Here is a 16,996-nt window from a genome sequence, read left to right on the forward strand (position 1 = left end):
CCCTCCCAGCTGACCATGCCTCTCAGGCAGATCGGTTCTATAAAATATCTGCCCATGTAAAGAGGGGCCCAGGAATCTTAGGCACTTAATTACTAATATTAAAGACTAGAAGCATGTGTTTAAACCGGAAAAATATTAATCTACATTCCATTCCAAAAATATTTTAAGGAGGCTAGGTTCTTTCACCACATAATGAGCACAGCCTGACAAGGCAGTATCATGTGAACTGTGGACTCCAGGCTTTGCTCAAGGAAAAAAAGCAGGATGTTTTGAGGCAGAAGTGCCCACTAGCCTTTCTCAGCTCCACTGTAAACACATGGGGGTTAGCGTCCCCAACCCTCTTCAAAGTTGAAAACACCAGTACAACTTAACAGTTGGCCCTCTGGGTTCTGTACCTGCAAATACAACCACCTATGAATGGTGTAATGCTGTAGTACGTATTCATTGAAAAAAATCTACATATGAATGGATCTACATATGAAGTTCAAAATCTTGTTGTTCAAGGGTCAACTGTAATGACGCATATCCATTAGAGTATCATACAGGGTATTTTTCACTGCCCTAAAAATCCTCTGTGCTTTGCTTATACATTCCACCCATCACTCTCACCAATCCCTGGCAACCACTGATCTCCACAGTTTTGCCTTTTCCAGAATGTCATATAGTTGGAATCATACAGTATGTAATCTTTCCAGATTGGCTTCTTTCACTTAGTAATATGCATTACCTAGTATATGCATTAAGGTTCTTCCATGTCTTTTCATGGCCTGATAGTCCATTCATTTTAAGCACTGGATAATATTTTGTTGTTTGGATGTGCCAGTTTATCCATTCACCTTCTGAAGGACATCTTGACTGCTTCCAAGTTTTGGCAATTATGAATAAAACTACTATAAACATTCATGTGCAAAGAAACAAAAAAACCCCAAAGCATGCATGTACTGGTTTTTGTGTGGACTTAAGTTTTCAACTTACTTGGGTAAATGTCAAGGAGTGTGAATACTGTATCACTTGGTAGGACTATGTTTAGTTTTGTAAGAAACCACCAAATTGTATCCCAAAGTGGCTGTACAATTTTGTATTCCCACCAGCAATGAAATGAAATTTCCTGTTGGTCTATATCTTCACCAACATTTATCATTATCAGTGTTCCAGATTTTGGCCATTCTCACAGATTCATAGATTTGTAGTGGTCTCTTTTTTTCATGTGGGCCATCTTTTCAAATGCTTATTTGCTATCTGCATATCTTCCTTGGTGAGGTGTCTATTAAGGTCTTAGTCCATTTTTAATCAGCTGTTTATTTTCTTATTGCTGAGTCTTAAGAGTCCTTTATCAGTTGTGTCTTTTGCAAATATTTTCTCTCAATTTGTGCTTGTCTTCTCATTCTCTCAACAATGCCTTTTTTAGAGCAGAAGTTTTTAATTTTAATAAAGTCCAGTTTATCAATTATTTCTTTTATGGATCATGTCTTCCATGTCATATTTTTAAAAGTATTGCCACATCCAAGGTCTTCTAGGTTTTCTTCTATGTTATCTTCAAGGAAGTTTATAGTTGTGTGTTTAACACTTAGGGCTGCAATGCATTTTGAATTAATTTTTGTGATGAGTGCAAGGTCTGTGTCTAGATTTATTCTTTTGCATGTGGGTGTCTGGTTGTTCCAGCGCCATCTGTTGAAAAGAATTATATTTACTACATTTCATTTCCTTTGCTCCTCTATCAAAGATCAGTTGACCATATTTATACTCAACATCATTAGTCTTTAAAAGTATGGGTCTACCTTGAAAAAAAACACACAAAGAAAGGCAACTCATTTAAATAAAAATTTACTTGGTTTTCTTTCCCAGTATCAATTTTCTTGTATGCAGTAAGTGAAAACATGTACTCCAAAACTTTCCCAAGGTGTTATTTTAAAACCTCTTTGTAACAAAGGTTTTTCATTAAAAAAAAAAAAAAAAACTTTTTAGGATTTTTATTTATAAAAAATATATAAAAAATATTCATTGAAAGCATTCTAATTGTTTTTACATTCATACATAATCTCTCCAGTGTGACTTTTACAATAAATTAACATAGCCTTTTCCACACTCCCTATATTTATAATTTATGGTTCTTCTCCAGTATGAATCATGTTTCCTAATGACAAAGAACAATCAAAGGCTTTCCTATATCCCTTTCATTCAGGGGATTTCTCATTATGTGTGCTTTCATACTTTCCCAAAGCAGAGAATAAAAACTAAAAAAAATCCTATACTTTTTACATTCGTAATATTTTCACACCCGTGAACTCAGAGCTGAGCAGAGCAAAGGCAGAGCAAAAGGCTTCCCACATTCCTTACAATAAGGTTACCTCCACTATGAATTAGTACATGTTCAGTAAGTGTGAAAGTATCAAAGGCTTTCCCACACTCTTTACAAGTGTTCAGTTCTCTCTCAAATGTGACTGTGTATACATTCAGAAAGGCATGAAGTACTAAAGGTTTTCCCATATTCCTCATATATATGGCTTCTCCCCACTGTGAGTTCTTAAATGTTTAATAAGACATGTGGATCGAGTAAAGGATTTCCCACATCCCTTACATTCAAAAGGTTGTTCACCAGTGTGAGTTCTCATGTGTACTGTAAGGCCTGATGAAATAGTGAAGGCTTTCCCACATTTTTTACATTTATACACTTCTCTCCAGTATGTGTTTCTTTTATGTTGACTAAAGTACGAGGATTATCTAAATGCTTTACCACATTCCTTACATTCAAAAGGTCTTTCTGTGCACTCTTTTTTAAATTTTTAAAAATTTAATTATTTTTGGCTACACCAGCATATGTGGGATCTTAGTTCCCCAACCTGGAATAGAACCCGTGCCCCCTGCATTGGAAGCGTAGTCTTAACCACTGGACCACCAGGGAAGTCCCTACACCGTGCATTCTTAAATGTCAAATAAATGAGAATCAAATAAAGGTTTTCCCACAGTGCTTATAATTATAAGGTTTTACCCCAGGGTGAGTTTCCAGGTGACTTTTAAAGCAAGATGAAATACTAAACATTTTCCCACATTCCTTACAATGATAAGGCATCTCACCAGTGTGAATTCTTTGTATGTACAGTAAGGTACGAGGAACTAACAAAGGCTTTTCCACATTCTCCAGTTTAAATTCGCATGTGACTACTGTTTTGAGAAAAGTAAACTCTGGGCTGCACTCCTTACAAACACAGTGTTTCTAGTATAAAATCTTATATGCTTAGCAAGATCTGGGGAATAAGACAAGCCTTTTTCAAGTTTCTTACATTTCACAGGCATCAGTCCTCTGTGAATTCTTAAATGCTGAATAACATGAAGATTGAGTGAAAGTCTTCCCACATCCTTTACACTCATAGGATATTTCTCTAGTGAGTTCGCATATGTACAAAAAGGTTTGTAGAATGTGAAAGAGCTTTCCTACGTTCTTTAAAAGCATACGTCCTCTCTCCACCATGAAAAAAAAACGTTCCCTAAGGTACGAGGAAGAAGGTAAGCCTTTCTTACAGTCAGCGCATTTATAGGGTTCTCTTGAGTGTAAGTTTTCTTGTGAACCAGGTGTAAATTTTGTTTGAAGGCTGTTTCACACCGATTATACTCAGGAGCATTCTCTCCAGAATGGGTTTGCTTGTATAGATCAAGGGCACAGTTCTTTATGAAGGCATTTTCACACTGATAACACTCACAAGTTTTCTTTCTAATGTAAGTTTTCCTTTGAGCCTTAAGGCATGAGTGTTCACTCAAGGCTTCTTCACAATGGTTAAAATTGATTTCTCTCCAATGTAGTTTCTCTCCTGTTGATGAAGAGATTAATGATGACTTAAAAAGTTTTCCAATCTTGTTATATTCAGAGATTTTCCCCTCTGCCTTGAATTGTTTTTCTATACAAGAAACAAATTAGTATGGCTGAAGTTTTTTATTTGTTTTTGTTTTTCTTCCATTTTCACTGCAATGCATGGTTCCAGACCCTCAGTGCTTTCAAGCAGAATGAAGTGATCATTCTGCTAGAAAGTTTTGTTGTATTCTTTACTTTCAAAGGGATTTTTATAGAGTTTAGCTGATAATTGATCAAGATGAAATTATTTATCAAAAACTTCATCTGGGGCTTCCCTGGTGGCACAGTGGTTGAGAGTCCGCCTGCCGATGCAGGGGACATGGGTTCGTGCCCTGGTCCGGGAAGATCCCACATGCCACAGAGCGGCTAGGCCTGTGAGCCACGGCTGCTGGGCCTGCGTGTCCGGAGACTGTGCTCTGCAACAGGAGAGGCCACAACAGTGAGAGGCCCACGTACCACAAAAAAAAAAAAAAGCAAAAAACTTCATCTGAATGACATATATGGGAATATTCAGCTGAGTGAACTCTGTGTGAAGAAATATATCGTGAGGGGTGTTTAAAGTTTTTGTCAAATTCACAATGCCCAGAGACTATGAAAAACAGGTGAATGACACTAGTCTCAAATAACTGTCATGGTTATCGTGCAGGTTTCCTATCTTATGGAACTGCTAATTTTCCACTAGTGTGGAAGGCAAGGAATTATATCTTGTGAATCTTACCATTTCCACCACACTGGATTTTTTCCCATCCAAAATATTCCACTGAGGTGCTGACCATTTGGCATTAAGACAAATCTCCCAATCTGAAATAAGATTAAAAAAAATTATGTTCTTGGAGAAATAAATGGAAGGAAGATGTTAAAAATGAAGGCCAATGTGTATTTACTTTCAAACATTGACTTAAGATACATTTTAAAACAAAAAGAAAGGGGCTTCCCTGGTGGCGCAGTGGTTAAGAATCTGCCTGCCAATGCAGGAGACACGGGTTTGAGCCCTGGTCTGGGAAGATCCCACATGCCGCAAAGCAACTAAGCCTGTGCACCACAACTACGCCCGTGCGCCACAACTATTGAGCCTGCGCTCTAGAGCCTTCGAGCCACAGCTACTGACTGAAGCCTGCACACCTAGAGTCCGTGCTCCGCAACAAGAGAAGCCATCACAATGAGAAGCCCGTGCACCACAACGAATAGTAGCCCCCACTTGTTGCGACTAGAGAAAGCCCGTGCACAGCAACGAAGACCCAACGGAGCCAAAAATAAATAAATAAATTTATTAAAAAAAAAAAAGAAAAGATTAAGAAGTTTGGCTGGACTAAGAGTTTGGCATGATAAGGTGCTGTGGTCAAATTGGTAGGTGATTTACTAAGAAATGATTCTATAAATGTTGAGACTGACAATGAACAGAAAGCAGCGTAACCAGGAAAACAACGTTGAAAGGAAATGGATAAAGAGCTTAATGCAAATGCAAAATTTAAAGAAAAAAATGGGACAGATCCTACTGTCAAGCCAAAAGGAAGTTTAAGAAGGCGAATGAAAAGTTGAAGAGAAAGGGAAGTTTGAGGTACCCAAGGAACCTCAGAACCCAAATGACCTCAGCATCCTTAGGAAAAAAATTCTTCAAAAGCCTCCTGTTTAACATTTCCAAATGGACTGCAGCTCTCATGGATTACAGCTCTTTCTCATAAAGAATCACATGTGCCTTTTCCCTCACTTGGAAAACTCTTCCATTTTCTTCAGCTTTCCTCTTTGTTCCACCTGAAAGATCAGACCAGGTCTGCATAGCTGGTGCCCTGCTCTCAGAGAAAGATGCCAGATGTAAGAAGAACATGCAAGGGATGACAAATACTTCCATAAATAAGGGGTCAAGACTCTGCTCTTCAGGGATACCAAATACTGTCAGGTATAACTTGAGAAGCAACAAAATTGTTCATGTCCACTTTATCAAACCAGTAAATTTTCAAATAAAACTAAAATGCAAATAAAACTAAAATGCAAACACACACACACACACTCTCTCTCTCTCTCTCTCTCTCTCCCACTGTGCACCAAAAGGGTTGCCAGTCTTTTGTCTAAAACCCAAGCTCAAGCTTATATATATAATTTTGAAGTCCTAAGCCTTTTATCCTAGAAAAATTAAAGCCAATACAATGAACAGATCTTCATTTTCAAGAGGAACATCCTGGCATCAGGCAATTGCCATCTCCATCAATGTTCCCTGGAGAAAAAGGAAGGGAGACTCAAAGCCTAGACAGGTTTTATGTTCTTCCATAATCAACCCCAGGGCTTGATGGTCCTCAAGCCCCTTCTCCTCTCTACCTGGACGTATTCATGGTGACTTCATCCAATTACACAGCTTTAAGAGCACCTCTCTCACCTAACTGAACGTATCTCACTACAACTAGATTGTGACCTCTTCTGGTCTTATTTTTCTCTGTTGACAGGTTAGCCATAGTCCTGAGAACATTACAGACACAGTAAATGCTGGTAAATGAATTATTCCTCCAGTGACAGTAGAAATTCTCAGAGGCACATGTTGGCTCCCTGTCTATCATAGCAAAATGAGAGCACACAATCAGCATGGACGAATTGGACTGAATTAGTAAATACTGGAATGAATTAGTAAATACTGGAGTGATAGTATCATTCTCCTGTGTAAATGAAAGGCCCTAAGTAAGACCTGAGGAAATTTAACTGGGGACTCAGTCCCTAAGCAGGCCCTATTTGAAACAGAAGCTCTGTTTCACTAGTAGGAAACATATCCACCTCGTAGGAAGAAGCATGTGCTTTTATAAAAGAATAAATTTCCTACTGACCTGAAAATAATTTGTCAGACACCCAGTCACAATCCTTTCCCCTTCTGACTTCTCATGAAAAGAGAAAAAGTCTTGAGAAAGACAACCTTGAGGAGAAGAAACAAAACCTGAGAATCCAGGCTGCCCACAGTTTCCATACTCACAAGCCTGGCAGCCACTCCACACTAATTCTAAGTGAACATACATACACATACACACACACACACACACACACACACACACACACACACTGCTGCCATAAAATGCCCTATAGCCCGCCTCATCTGAAGTCAGAAATGGGATTTGGGGCTTTGATAAACAAGAAGAAGAGTTTAATAATCTAATCTCATTTTACAGATAAAGAAATTGAAGTCCAGAGAAGTAAAACTGTTGGGGAATTTTTTGGCTAACAATAATAACTCATGTGATTAAGCAGAACCTCTCCCACAAAAATAGGCATACTTACCCCTCTTTCCCAAGCCCCAGGATTTAGACAACAGGATATTGTTATATACTTAAGCCCCCTCCTAGACAGCCCAGAAGCAGGACTGCATAGACCCAGACCACAAGACAGGCTGCTCACAGGCCAGTTAAAGCACGGTCTCTGAAAGGAGCATCAACAAGGACTTACCACAAGGGAAAAGGTCAATGGCTGGCATCCTGTGAATCTGTTAATGAAATCTGCCTTAACATGTCTTATTCCCAAAGTCTCTTCAAGACAGTTTCTGAATTTAATGGATAAGTTAATCTCAATTCCTCTTGATTAAGTAGGAGTCTTACCTCATACCATCAATCTTTATGCAGGAGGCATTTCTCATCTGTCATCAAGCATCATTCATTAGCCATCTCTCTGCAGAAGATGGAAGTTATATTATGTGAAAGTCATTAGAAACTGTAGACCACATAAATATAAATAATAATTGCCGTTTACTGAGCACTCATTATGTGCCAGAACACACATACAGTGGAAGCTCTCATGATTATCAACAGTTATTATTACTGTCATTCAATAGTTGAGGCAACTTATGTTCAAACAGGAGTAGTAATTGGCCCAAGATCACCAATTAAGAAGTCGTGAGCCAGAGTCTGAATGCAGGTTACTCCGTCTCAAAAGCCTGAACTCCTGAGGTTACCGTTATTCTCCAATATGAGAATTTATCTTCAATTAAAAAAAATGCAATTATCTGTTAAGCACAATAAAGGAAAGCACAATAAAACAAGATATGCCTGTACATTATAAACAGTAATTGCTGTCAACATACTTTCTTGGAAACAGACATTCTCACAGACCTTGAGCCTGCGACCCTCCATAACCACTTGTCCATTATACTTTGGGTCATGGAAACAATACCCCATGAACACAGCATAACTGCTGAGGCCTCCTTATGAGAGGAGGGAACCAAATCTGGGCCCTTTCATATATTCCACCTTCAGGAGGGGTGGCCTCCCCGTCTCTTGCCAGATGCCATGGTGCTGGAGGATGTCACCCCTCCCCCAGACCCTTGACTACCTAGGAAGCCCCCTGGGATTAACTGAGTAAATAGCAATGAGAATTGGAGGACTATACAAATGACACTGTTAACCATCATATGTAATGGAGCCTGATGGAATGTTGCTGCTTTCCATCCCTTAGCTATGATGTCCCTAAATAAAGGATGGGACCCAAGAAACAACACACTTGGTCTAACTTCAGGCAGTCATCTCAGCACTGGATGCCCTAGCCAACAAATGGTCCCATCATCACATTTATTATAAACTGTTGGGCTATTATCTAAAATTTGTCCTATTTCATGGTACAGAACTCTGGCAATCTCTTGCCTCACAGGCACCGAAAATCAAAATCACATGTCTTTACATATAACTAAGACTACAGAACAAGGCCTTGCCAGGATGCTCGTTATTCCCTTTGGAGTTATAGGCATTACTGCTAGTAACAAAGACACGCATTTCACTGCTTAGAATACACAATGTTGGGCTCTCGGAAAAGGTATTCATAGAACTTTCATGACCCCAATAACTGGTTTAACTGAGATGCTTAATAGTCTCCTGAACAATTCCTATTCATTAAATTCCAGTCCAACTGAAAAGGTCTCTATTTTGCCTCAAACCTTAACCTATATTTATAATTTTTTTTAATCTTGCCCTATCCCATAAGGGCTGGAGGCCAGATTGAGGGGGTGTACTCCACTGGGATCTATTAACCATAGATTATCCCAAAGACCAGGCAGCTGTTCTACTGATATGGGAGCCTAAACTTCATTCAAAAACTAAAAACCCTGTCGAGTTTAGCTACACACCACAGTTTAGGTAACTGTGGACTTATTATTGGTCTGGGTGCTTTCATTGGTTTACAATCCAGAGGCCCAAACCCTCCAAATAAGACAGTGTTTCAACCAAACATGGCAAATGCTGAGATCCACATCAACTGGAGTAGGTACCCACTTGAAAAGGATACTCCAGTCTCACACTCAGCAACATCACACTGGCCCAGGAGCTCACCGCCAGAGATGACGTCACTCCAGGAGACATCACCCCAGTCTGAGATCTCGCTATTGGAGATAACTTTGCCCCCTGGGCTAACTTGACCCTGACACTAAACCCCAGGGACTGTTTCTTCTAACGCACAGATTGGACATACGACACTTTGTGCTTTTCTTCCTTTGATATTAGGAATTCTATTATGATTCTGAGTTCCTTGTCTGCTTAGCCCACGATCCAGGTATACTCCTTGCTCTCTGCCAAAACATACACCCCTACACTCCATGCCTACAAGGAAATCTGGTAGAGGTCACTAGTATCGATATCATTCCAAAAATTAATGGACTGTGTGATTCCAACTATATGACATTTTAGAAAAGGCAAAAGTATGTAGTAGTAAGACCAGAGGTTGCCAACGATTGTGGGGGTCAGGGAGAATAGGCAAGACACAGGGTTTTTAGGGCTGTGAAAATACTCTGCATAATACCGTAACGAGGGAAACATGTCATTACGTGTTTGTCCAAGGCCACAGAATCTACAACACCAAGAGTGAACTGTAATGTGGTCTGCGGACTTCGGGTGATTATGAGGTGCCCATGTTGGTTCATCAACTGTAACAAATGTACTGCTCTGGTAGGGGATGCTGATAATGGGGGAGGCTGGGGGGAGAGCAGGGGACAGATGGGAACTCTCTGTACCTTCCCCTCCATTTTGCTGTGAACCTGAAACTGCTCCAAAAACAAAGTTTTAATTTTAAAAAGGAAAAGGAATTAGTGGAGATTACTGCTTTCCCCAGGAGGCACGTGCCTCATATTGGCCAACCCCTGGACCCTCTGGGAAGAGGGCCACCCACTCCCTGATGCTTTCTTCCACTAACCGCCTCCAGCTTTCCACTAAGACCTTCTGCGTTGCAGCCACCAGCACTCCTTCCCCTTGGTTCCACACACAACCACCAACTTTTACATGTACTTTACTAACTTATCAGCTCATCCCCTCCAACACCACCGCCAGATGTGTCAACCTGATATGAGAGTATTTCTAATCTACTCTACAACTCCACTAAGATATTGTTAGGGACTGCAAAAAATTTCAGATTTATTTTCTTGACTAATGCAATATAAATGGGAAACTTAAATTATAGGCTGGCCTACAAGGACTCCTCGTACTTTACCTGTGTTTCTCCTTTCCATTATCACAGTAAAATGTTTTCTGTGTTGGTTAGGGGCACTTATGCCACACTAAAAGTCTCTACTATCATTGCCCTGGTTTCCTTACTCTCATCAAAACATGAGTACCGACTGTATTGGACACTCATGCGCGCGCGCACACACACACACACACACTTTTTCTGTATATTATATGATTTTTGACATCTGAAAAAATCCTTTCTGGCTGGGGAGAGACTGCTTCTTGGGGCTAGCCAACTCTGAGAAATAACAAAGGACTCAAACCGAAGCATGACTTTGATATGCAAACTAACCAATCGAGAACCATACTTACCTCCAGCAGACCCATCCACTGTAGGAGGCAATATTTCTCTGCCTTAAACATCCCAGGGCCAGGTAGCAGGCAACTAGAGACCACCCATATACCCGAAGCCTGACAAAATTATTCAAAGCAGTCAATCCTGGCTGTTTCCTCTGCCCTGCCTTGCCTTTCCCATAGAAACCCCAATAAAGGCAGTGGCCTAAACCTTCCCCTCTCTCCTGTGCCTTCTGCCTCTTGACTATCCTGGTGTTTTCCCACATCAACCTGCATGGTTACATGTTGCCTTGCCTCTAGGACTTAAAGAGTATAATAAACTTTGTTTTTTCCTGGGCCTCCAGTCTCCCCTTGTGGCAGCACTTGACTGACCATCTCATGAAAGAATATGTAACAGAGTTACTATTGCTTTCTTATTCACTGAGAAACTTTGTTCTGTAAAATCAGAGACAATCAGAGATTCACTGTTTGAAATTGTATCAGTAAGACTGAAACATCCCAATTTTGCCTGGAGGATATACATCATTATTTTGATATTTGACATCAAGAAGCAGTCTTGATTTAAAAACCTGGAACTGAGCTTCAAATAAAGGGTTTCTGGACACAATATTCCACATCTATCTTAATTTTATTGTTTCCAAGGAAACAAGAGCCTGGGTTGTTTGTAGTACAGACCTGATGTTAACCCCTTAACACAGTCCTGCTTTGCTTTGAGACTATCAAATTACTGCTTCCTTTAAATTTCACCTAAAATGTCACAATTCTCAGAATCCATAAGTATACATTTTGCTTTGTTTGGTTGAGACATCCACAGTTCCTCTGCTATGCAGTCTCCCTCACTGCAATGAGTCAAAAAATCTGGGTTTTTTTGCACTACAGGTTTGCTCCTACTGTTATTAGGCTGCTTTGGTTAGGATAATTGGAAGCAACACAAATTCTATCCATAGGACGCTAGTTGACTAAACTACCATACATGCACTAATAAAGGGCTCAGCAGCCACAAAAAAGGATAAGGAAAATCACTACGAACTGATATAGATTGATTTCCAGTATTTAGTTTAATTGGGGAAAGAAGTACATTCATGTGAAGGTAAAAAGGAAGGAAGGAAAGAAGGAATATATATATATATATATATATATATATATATATATATATATATATATATATATATATATGAATTTTGAGAAAGTTTACATCAGAAACTAATAAAATGGAAATGGTTAGCTACTGGTGGTAATGTGATGTAAGACTTCTGAATATACCTTTTTATACAGTTTTACCTTTGAATCGTGAAAAAGTTTTATAAATTAAAAAAATAAGTTAATTCAGAAAGGAAGCAAACCTTAAAACTAAATGTAAACAGAAATGTACATAATAGTGTATCAAACTGATAACAAAACCATGAGAGAAAAGACTTAGAGTTCACACAAATATTTGAGCACAGTACTATGAACTGCATATACTTAATATAAACAATTAAGGACAAAAAAATGCAAAGAAACTTAATACTTTATTGAGCAAGTCTACCATTAGTAATATTGGTATTATAATTTTTGAAACTACTGTACCCATACTGTTGGATAAAACAATATACTAATGGTATTACAAACCATGGTTTTTATAATAAGAGAAAAGAGATACAAGTATAAAATAAAGAAAAAAGCACATATTAAATTTTTACTAGGAATGAGTATGAACTTACAATGTAAGAAAATATATTTTTAATTGGGTTTTTGAAGAATAACAATATGAGAGTATGTTCATGATAATAATTTATATGAAAAGGAGGATATAAAATTATAAATACAATTTGAATTCAATTTTGTCTCAAAAAAAAATATATATATATATATATTTTTTAGATAACCACTGAAAGGCCTAGATACAGTTATATCCCAGTAGCACTGAGCCCATCACAGAGACCTTGGTGTCTATAAGGAAAGAGGAGAAATCATTTATTACAGGTCTGTAACTGGAAAGTACAAAGTGAACTGGGGATTTACACTCAAAGACTAATAGGTATGTGTTGAAGGGACACATGAGTCAAATTAAAAGGACTCCTCCTGGCCAAGTTTGGGACAGCTTGAGCATCAAATGACAGCAACTGTTTATAATATGATGAATGAAAGAAAAATCCACGGATATGTTGTGACACTCCGAAAGGGAAAAAAATATAGAGGGCAGGGGAAGTGGGGAGGGAAAGCTCTTGTTTACAGAAGACTGACAGCTAAAGAATAGAGAAGGAATGACAGAATTAGAAAAAAAAAAATACCATTTCATAAGCTCCCAATGTAAAAACAGGTTGAAGCGAAGATCAACAAGTGATGTTAAAACCACTGATCGAAAGGGGTGGGGAAGAGATTATTCCCCTATTGCCAAGTATCACCCACAGATTACTAAAAAGAAAAATGTGACTACACGAGAGAGATGGGCACCTTGACTAAATGCTTTGCATTCCTAATACACAGTGGGACAACTTGCATTTATGTGCCTCCTGATCCCATATTGATGGGATACAATATGAAGTACACAACATCACCTAGGAAATTTTCACGTCTCTAAACCTGCAGTCTAACTTAGTAGCCATTGGCTCGCTCTATTTGGCTACTGTGAACATGAAATGTGGCTAGTGTGACTGAGGAACTGAATTCTTAATTTTACTTACTTTTAATTAAGTTTAGAAATAAAATTGCTCAGTTACTAAAAAACTTTTCAGCATGTTTGGAGCAATCTGGGTTTCCAAGTCTACTTTTTCAACAGTAAATTTTATGAAAGCTAAATACAGATCAAGAATTTCCAACAAAAATTTAGCAGCCACACTGAGATGTGCTTAAGTATAAAATACATACCAGATTCCAACAGTTAGTACAAAAGAAATGTAAAATTTTTCATTAATAATTTTATATTAGCTACATTAGTCATTAATTTCACCAATAACTATATATTAATAACTGGATAAACTGGGTTAGATAAGATATATTATTAAAAATAACTTCATTTTTTTCCTAACTTGGCTACTAAAATTTTAAAAATTACATCTGTACTTCATATTATATTTGTATTAGACACTACTGCTCTAGACACAATGTCCACTGTATGAGATAGACAAGTTAATTAAATGAAATCACAGGAAAACATCATATCAGAATGCCAACATTTTACAATACAAAAATCCTGAAATAGGCAGGAACCAAAAATACAGGCAAATGTTTTAGGTAAAAGAAATCTAAAACCAAAATGCAACGTGCAAATCTAATTTGGATCCTAGCTCTCCAAAAAACCGGACAACTATAAAATATACTCTTGGAAAAGTGGAAAATTTTTGATTTTCTTGGTGGACAATGCAGTTTTGTTCTTAGTAGGAGACTGTCCTCATTCTTAAGAAATGAACGCTGAAGATTAAAGGGGGAAGTGAATGTCTGCAATTTCCCATTAAATGGTTCATCATAATATATATAACGAGAGATAAAATCTTAATTAGTGAATCTAGATGAAGGGTTCATGGATGTTCGTTTTATTGACGTCACAGATTTTCTCTAGATAAGAATTTCAAGATGAGAGACTTCCCTGGTGGTCCAGTGGTTAGGACTCCACGCTCTCACTGCAGGGGCCCGGGGTTCAATTCCTGGTTGGGGAACTAAGATCTCCTAAGCTGCGCAGCGCGGACAATAATAATAATAATAATAATAGTTTCAAGATGAATACCTGGAAGAAAAATCCACCCGTCAAAACTCATCTTACTTACGGTAAATTCAATTCCAACTTCTGCTACTAACAGAAACCAGCCTACGTCGTCTTCCTTCCCTGAGACTCCTATACTTTTGAAGCTTTGGGGCTTTACAGGGCTCTGACGTGGTAAATTTAGTATTTATATGAATTCCTTCACTCCTGCCTTTATTTAGATCACACACACGTGCTGCCTAATAACCTGCAAAGGTTTCTCTTTCCAACGGAATATAACTTACCAAACTTCAATAACCGACACCCACGGCCGGAACAAAGCCACCGAGTGCTCACCGGGACCCGGGGACAGGGGGCCATTGGGGCCGGAGTGCCGGGACGAGAACGACAGAGATGCTATTCCTTTCCCTTGTGGAGAAAGGACCCAAAGGTTGCTCTGGAGCCTTTTGAAATCGGGAGCATCGCGGATGAAGACAAGGCCTGGCCGACCCGCCTCCACCCAGAGCTGCCGCCCGGACCTCCGCTGGCCGAGCGGGCCCGGACTCTCGCGGGAAGGGCCGCCGCCCGGGAGCGCCGGCCGGAGGCCGGGGCGGCCAGGTCAGCGCGCGAGGCCACGTCCTCTGACCCTCTTATTTGGTGTCTTCTCCTCCTGCTTGACCGCACAGAGGCGGGACACACCAAGAGGCGAAAATCTTACCTCAGACCCGCGCCGGACCGCACAGCAAAGACAGCCGCCGCCTTGCGCACGCGCAGATCCAAACGCGCACGCGCACTTCCAGGCTCCTCGCACAGCGTAAGGGGCAGGGCCTCGGAGGTTGGGCAGACGCCGGAGGCTGCTCTTCTTTCATCTCGGAGCAGAAGAGAGGTATCTTTTTCCTCCCGCGGATTGGTGCTGGGGTGCTGGGTCAGGCCCCGGAAGGCAGGGCTGTGGTCCAGGACCTGTGTAGTGGTTTGTTTTACTCCATAGCCCATGCATCTTACATGTCTTACATGAATAACAATTGCTTTCAAATTTTGATGCATAGTGTCATTGCACAACTCTTGCTGCACTTTCCCCACGGAGATATGTATACAGTTACCGCCTAGATGTACTTGACCTTTCCACATGGCAACATAAATTCCCTGTGCACCATTCATTTTTTCATTATAGTTTAGCTTCCTCTCTGTGATTCCCCCTACCTGGGAAGGGAGCTTCAAACCGCAGTTAGGGCGAGAGGGAGCAAACGCTTCTGCATCTCAGTCTGGGGCCTCTGACACTGGAGGTGAAGAGGTGACCCTAAGTTTAAGATGGCTTCTGCTAACTATGTGGCTGAGGCTGCTGTCCTGAAGCAATGGGGAGATTCTTCAGCCAATGAGTTGCGAGAGTGACTGTGATACCCAGTTGGACTCTGGTTTCCATTATGTTTTTGAGCTTGACGATCCATTTTAGCTACCGACAGATAAAGAAAACAGCTTATTGTAATTTGGGAGACCAAGAAATGTGGAGTTCTCAGTATTAGCCTGGAGTCAGTCAAAGGCTAACGGTGCAGTGACCTCCCACGGCAGAGATTCACGGGTGTTAATAATCATGTCATAGAAGGAGGCAAATAGTTAAGGTGGCTATGCACAGTCTAAATAAGTTTTAGGAATCTTATAAGTCATCTTTCAGTAAAAGAAAAGGGAATTTTTAATGGCTGTTATTCACTCTGGTGTGAGGGACTTGTTTCCCAGCGTTATGGTCATGAGCTATATAATGAACCTACTAAATCTGATTGAATTGTAATTTATCCTCAGAAAGTTTACATCTTCATTATTTATTTATTTATTTTTGGCCACTGCAGCTTGGGAGTCTTAGTTCCCCCACCAGGGATAGGACCCTGGCCCTGGCAGTGAAAGCGTGGAACCCTAACCATTGGACTGCCAGGGAATTCCCAGAAACTTTATGGCTTTAGATAGCAACGTTTTACAGGGATGAAGAGATTCCTCTTGAGAGGAGGTTAGATCAGGTGAGTAGACCTAGAATCAAAGTAGAAGGATAGGGAGGTCGAAAGTCTTGGAGATTTATGGCTGAGAAACTGGAAGAAGTATTAGGGGCTTTTAGTGAAGACTTGTGGCATCACGGTCCAGGTGTATTGTATTGTCTCATGAAACTGAAACGGTATTAGGAGTCAGGATGTAAAGGAATACTGGAGAAAGTAGGCCGCTGATCTCTTGTTCCTAGAGCATTTCCTGAAAACGTTTACCATTGTGAATACGTATCTCTTATAACTCTGAAATGTTTCTAAGGATTGGAGAGCCTTTCCTCTGAAATGTAATCATCAGGAAGGATAGGGCCTCTGGTTCCCAATATCTGGGGCTTCCCTGCACAGTGGCCCAGGGTAAGTCCTTTGCCTACTTTTCTCCAGCTTCTTCCCTTGCTCCTCCTGGGAGATCAGAAAGAGTGTGTATAGCTGACATGCTGCTCAGGGAAAAAAGAAAACAATGAGGTAAGACAGCAAAGGACAACAAACATATTTTTAAATTGTGGTAAAATATACATAATATAAAATTTAACCATTTTTAAGTGTACGACTCAGTGGCATTAAGTACATTCGCAATATTGTGCAGCTACCCCCACTATCCATCTCCAAAACTTTTCCATCATCCCAAACAGAAGCTCTGTAGGGTAACAAACACTTTTATGAGATTGGTTCAATATTTTGGTCTCCAGGGTCTCTGGAGATGAGAAAGTATCAGTTT

At 39.9% G+C, this 16,996-nt stretch overlaps 1 protein-coding gene across 18 annotated transcripts in view; it reads right to left on the reverse strand.

Moving 5' to 3' along the window:
* LOC137222505 (zinc finger protein 177-like) overlaps window positions 1-15,217 on the reverse strand; it is a 79,904-nt gene extending 64,687 nt beyond the window's left edge. For 2 of the 18 annotated variants that reach the window (XM_067733867.1, XM_067733855.1), the window contains exons 1-4: window positions 14,976-15,121; window positions 7,417-7,486; window positions 4,566-4,648; window positions 3,699-3,806 (exon numbers count right to left, since the gene is read on the reverse strand). In XM_067733867.1, coding sequence (XP_067589968.1) covers window positions 3,699-3,806; window positions 4,566-4,623 — 166 coding nt within the window. In that variant the 5' untranslated portion in view covers window positions 4,624-4,648; window positions 7,417-7,486; window positions 14,976-15,121. Of the gene's footprint in view, window positions 1-3,698; window positions 3,807-4,565; window positions 4,649-5,435; window positions 5,635-6,657; window positions 6,744-7,267; window positions 7,305-7,416; window positions 7,487-14,562; window positions 14,948-14,975 lie in introns of those variants that run through there. The other 16 variants (XM_067733863.1, XM_067733859.1, XM_067733858.1 and 13 more) reach the window with 16 other exon arrangements.
* Between the last annotated feature and the right edge of the window lie 1,779 nt (window positions 15,218-16,996).

The sequence above is a fragment of the Pseudorca crassidens genome, chromosome 3 (assembly GCF_039906515.1).
Source record: "Pseudorca crassidens isolate mPseCra1 chromosome 3, mPseCra1.hap1, whole genome shotgun sequence".
Lineage (NCBI taxonomy): Eukaryota > Metazoa > Chordata > Mammalia > Artiodactyla > Delphinidae > Pseudorca > Pseudorca crassidens.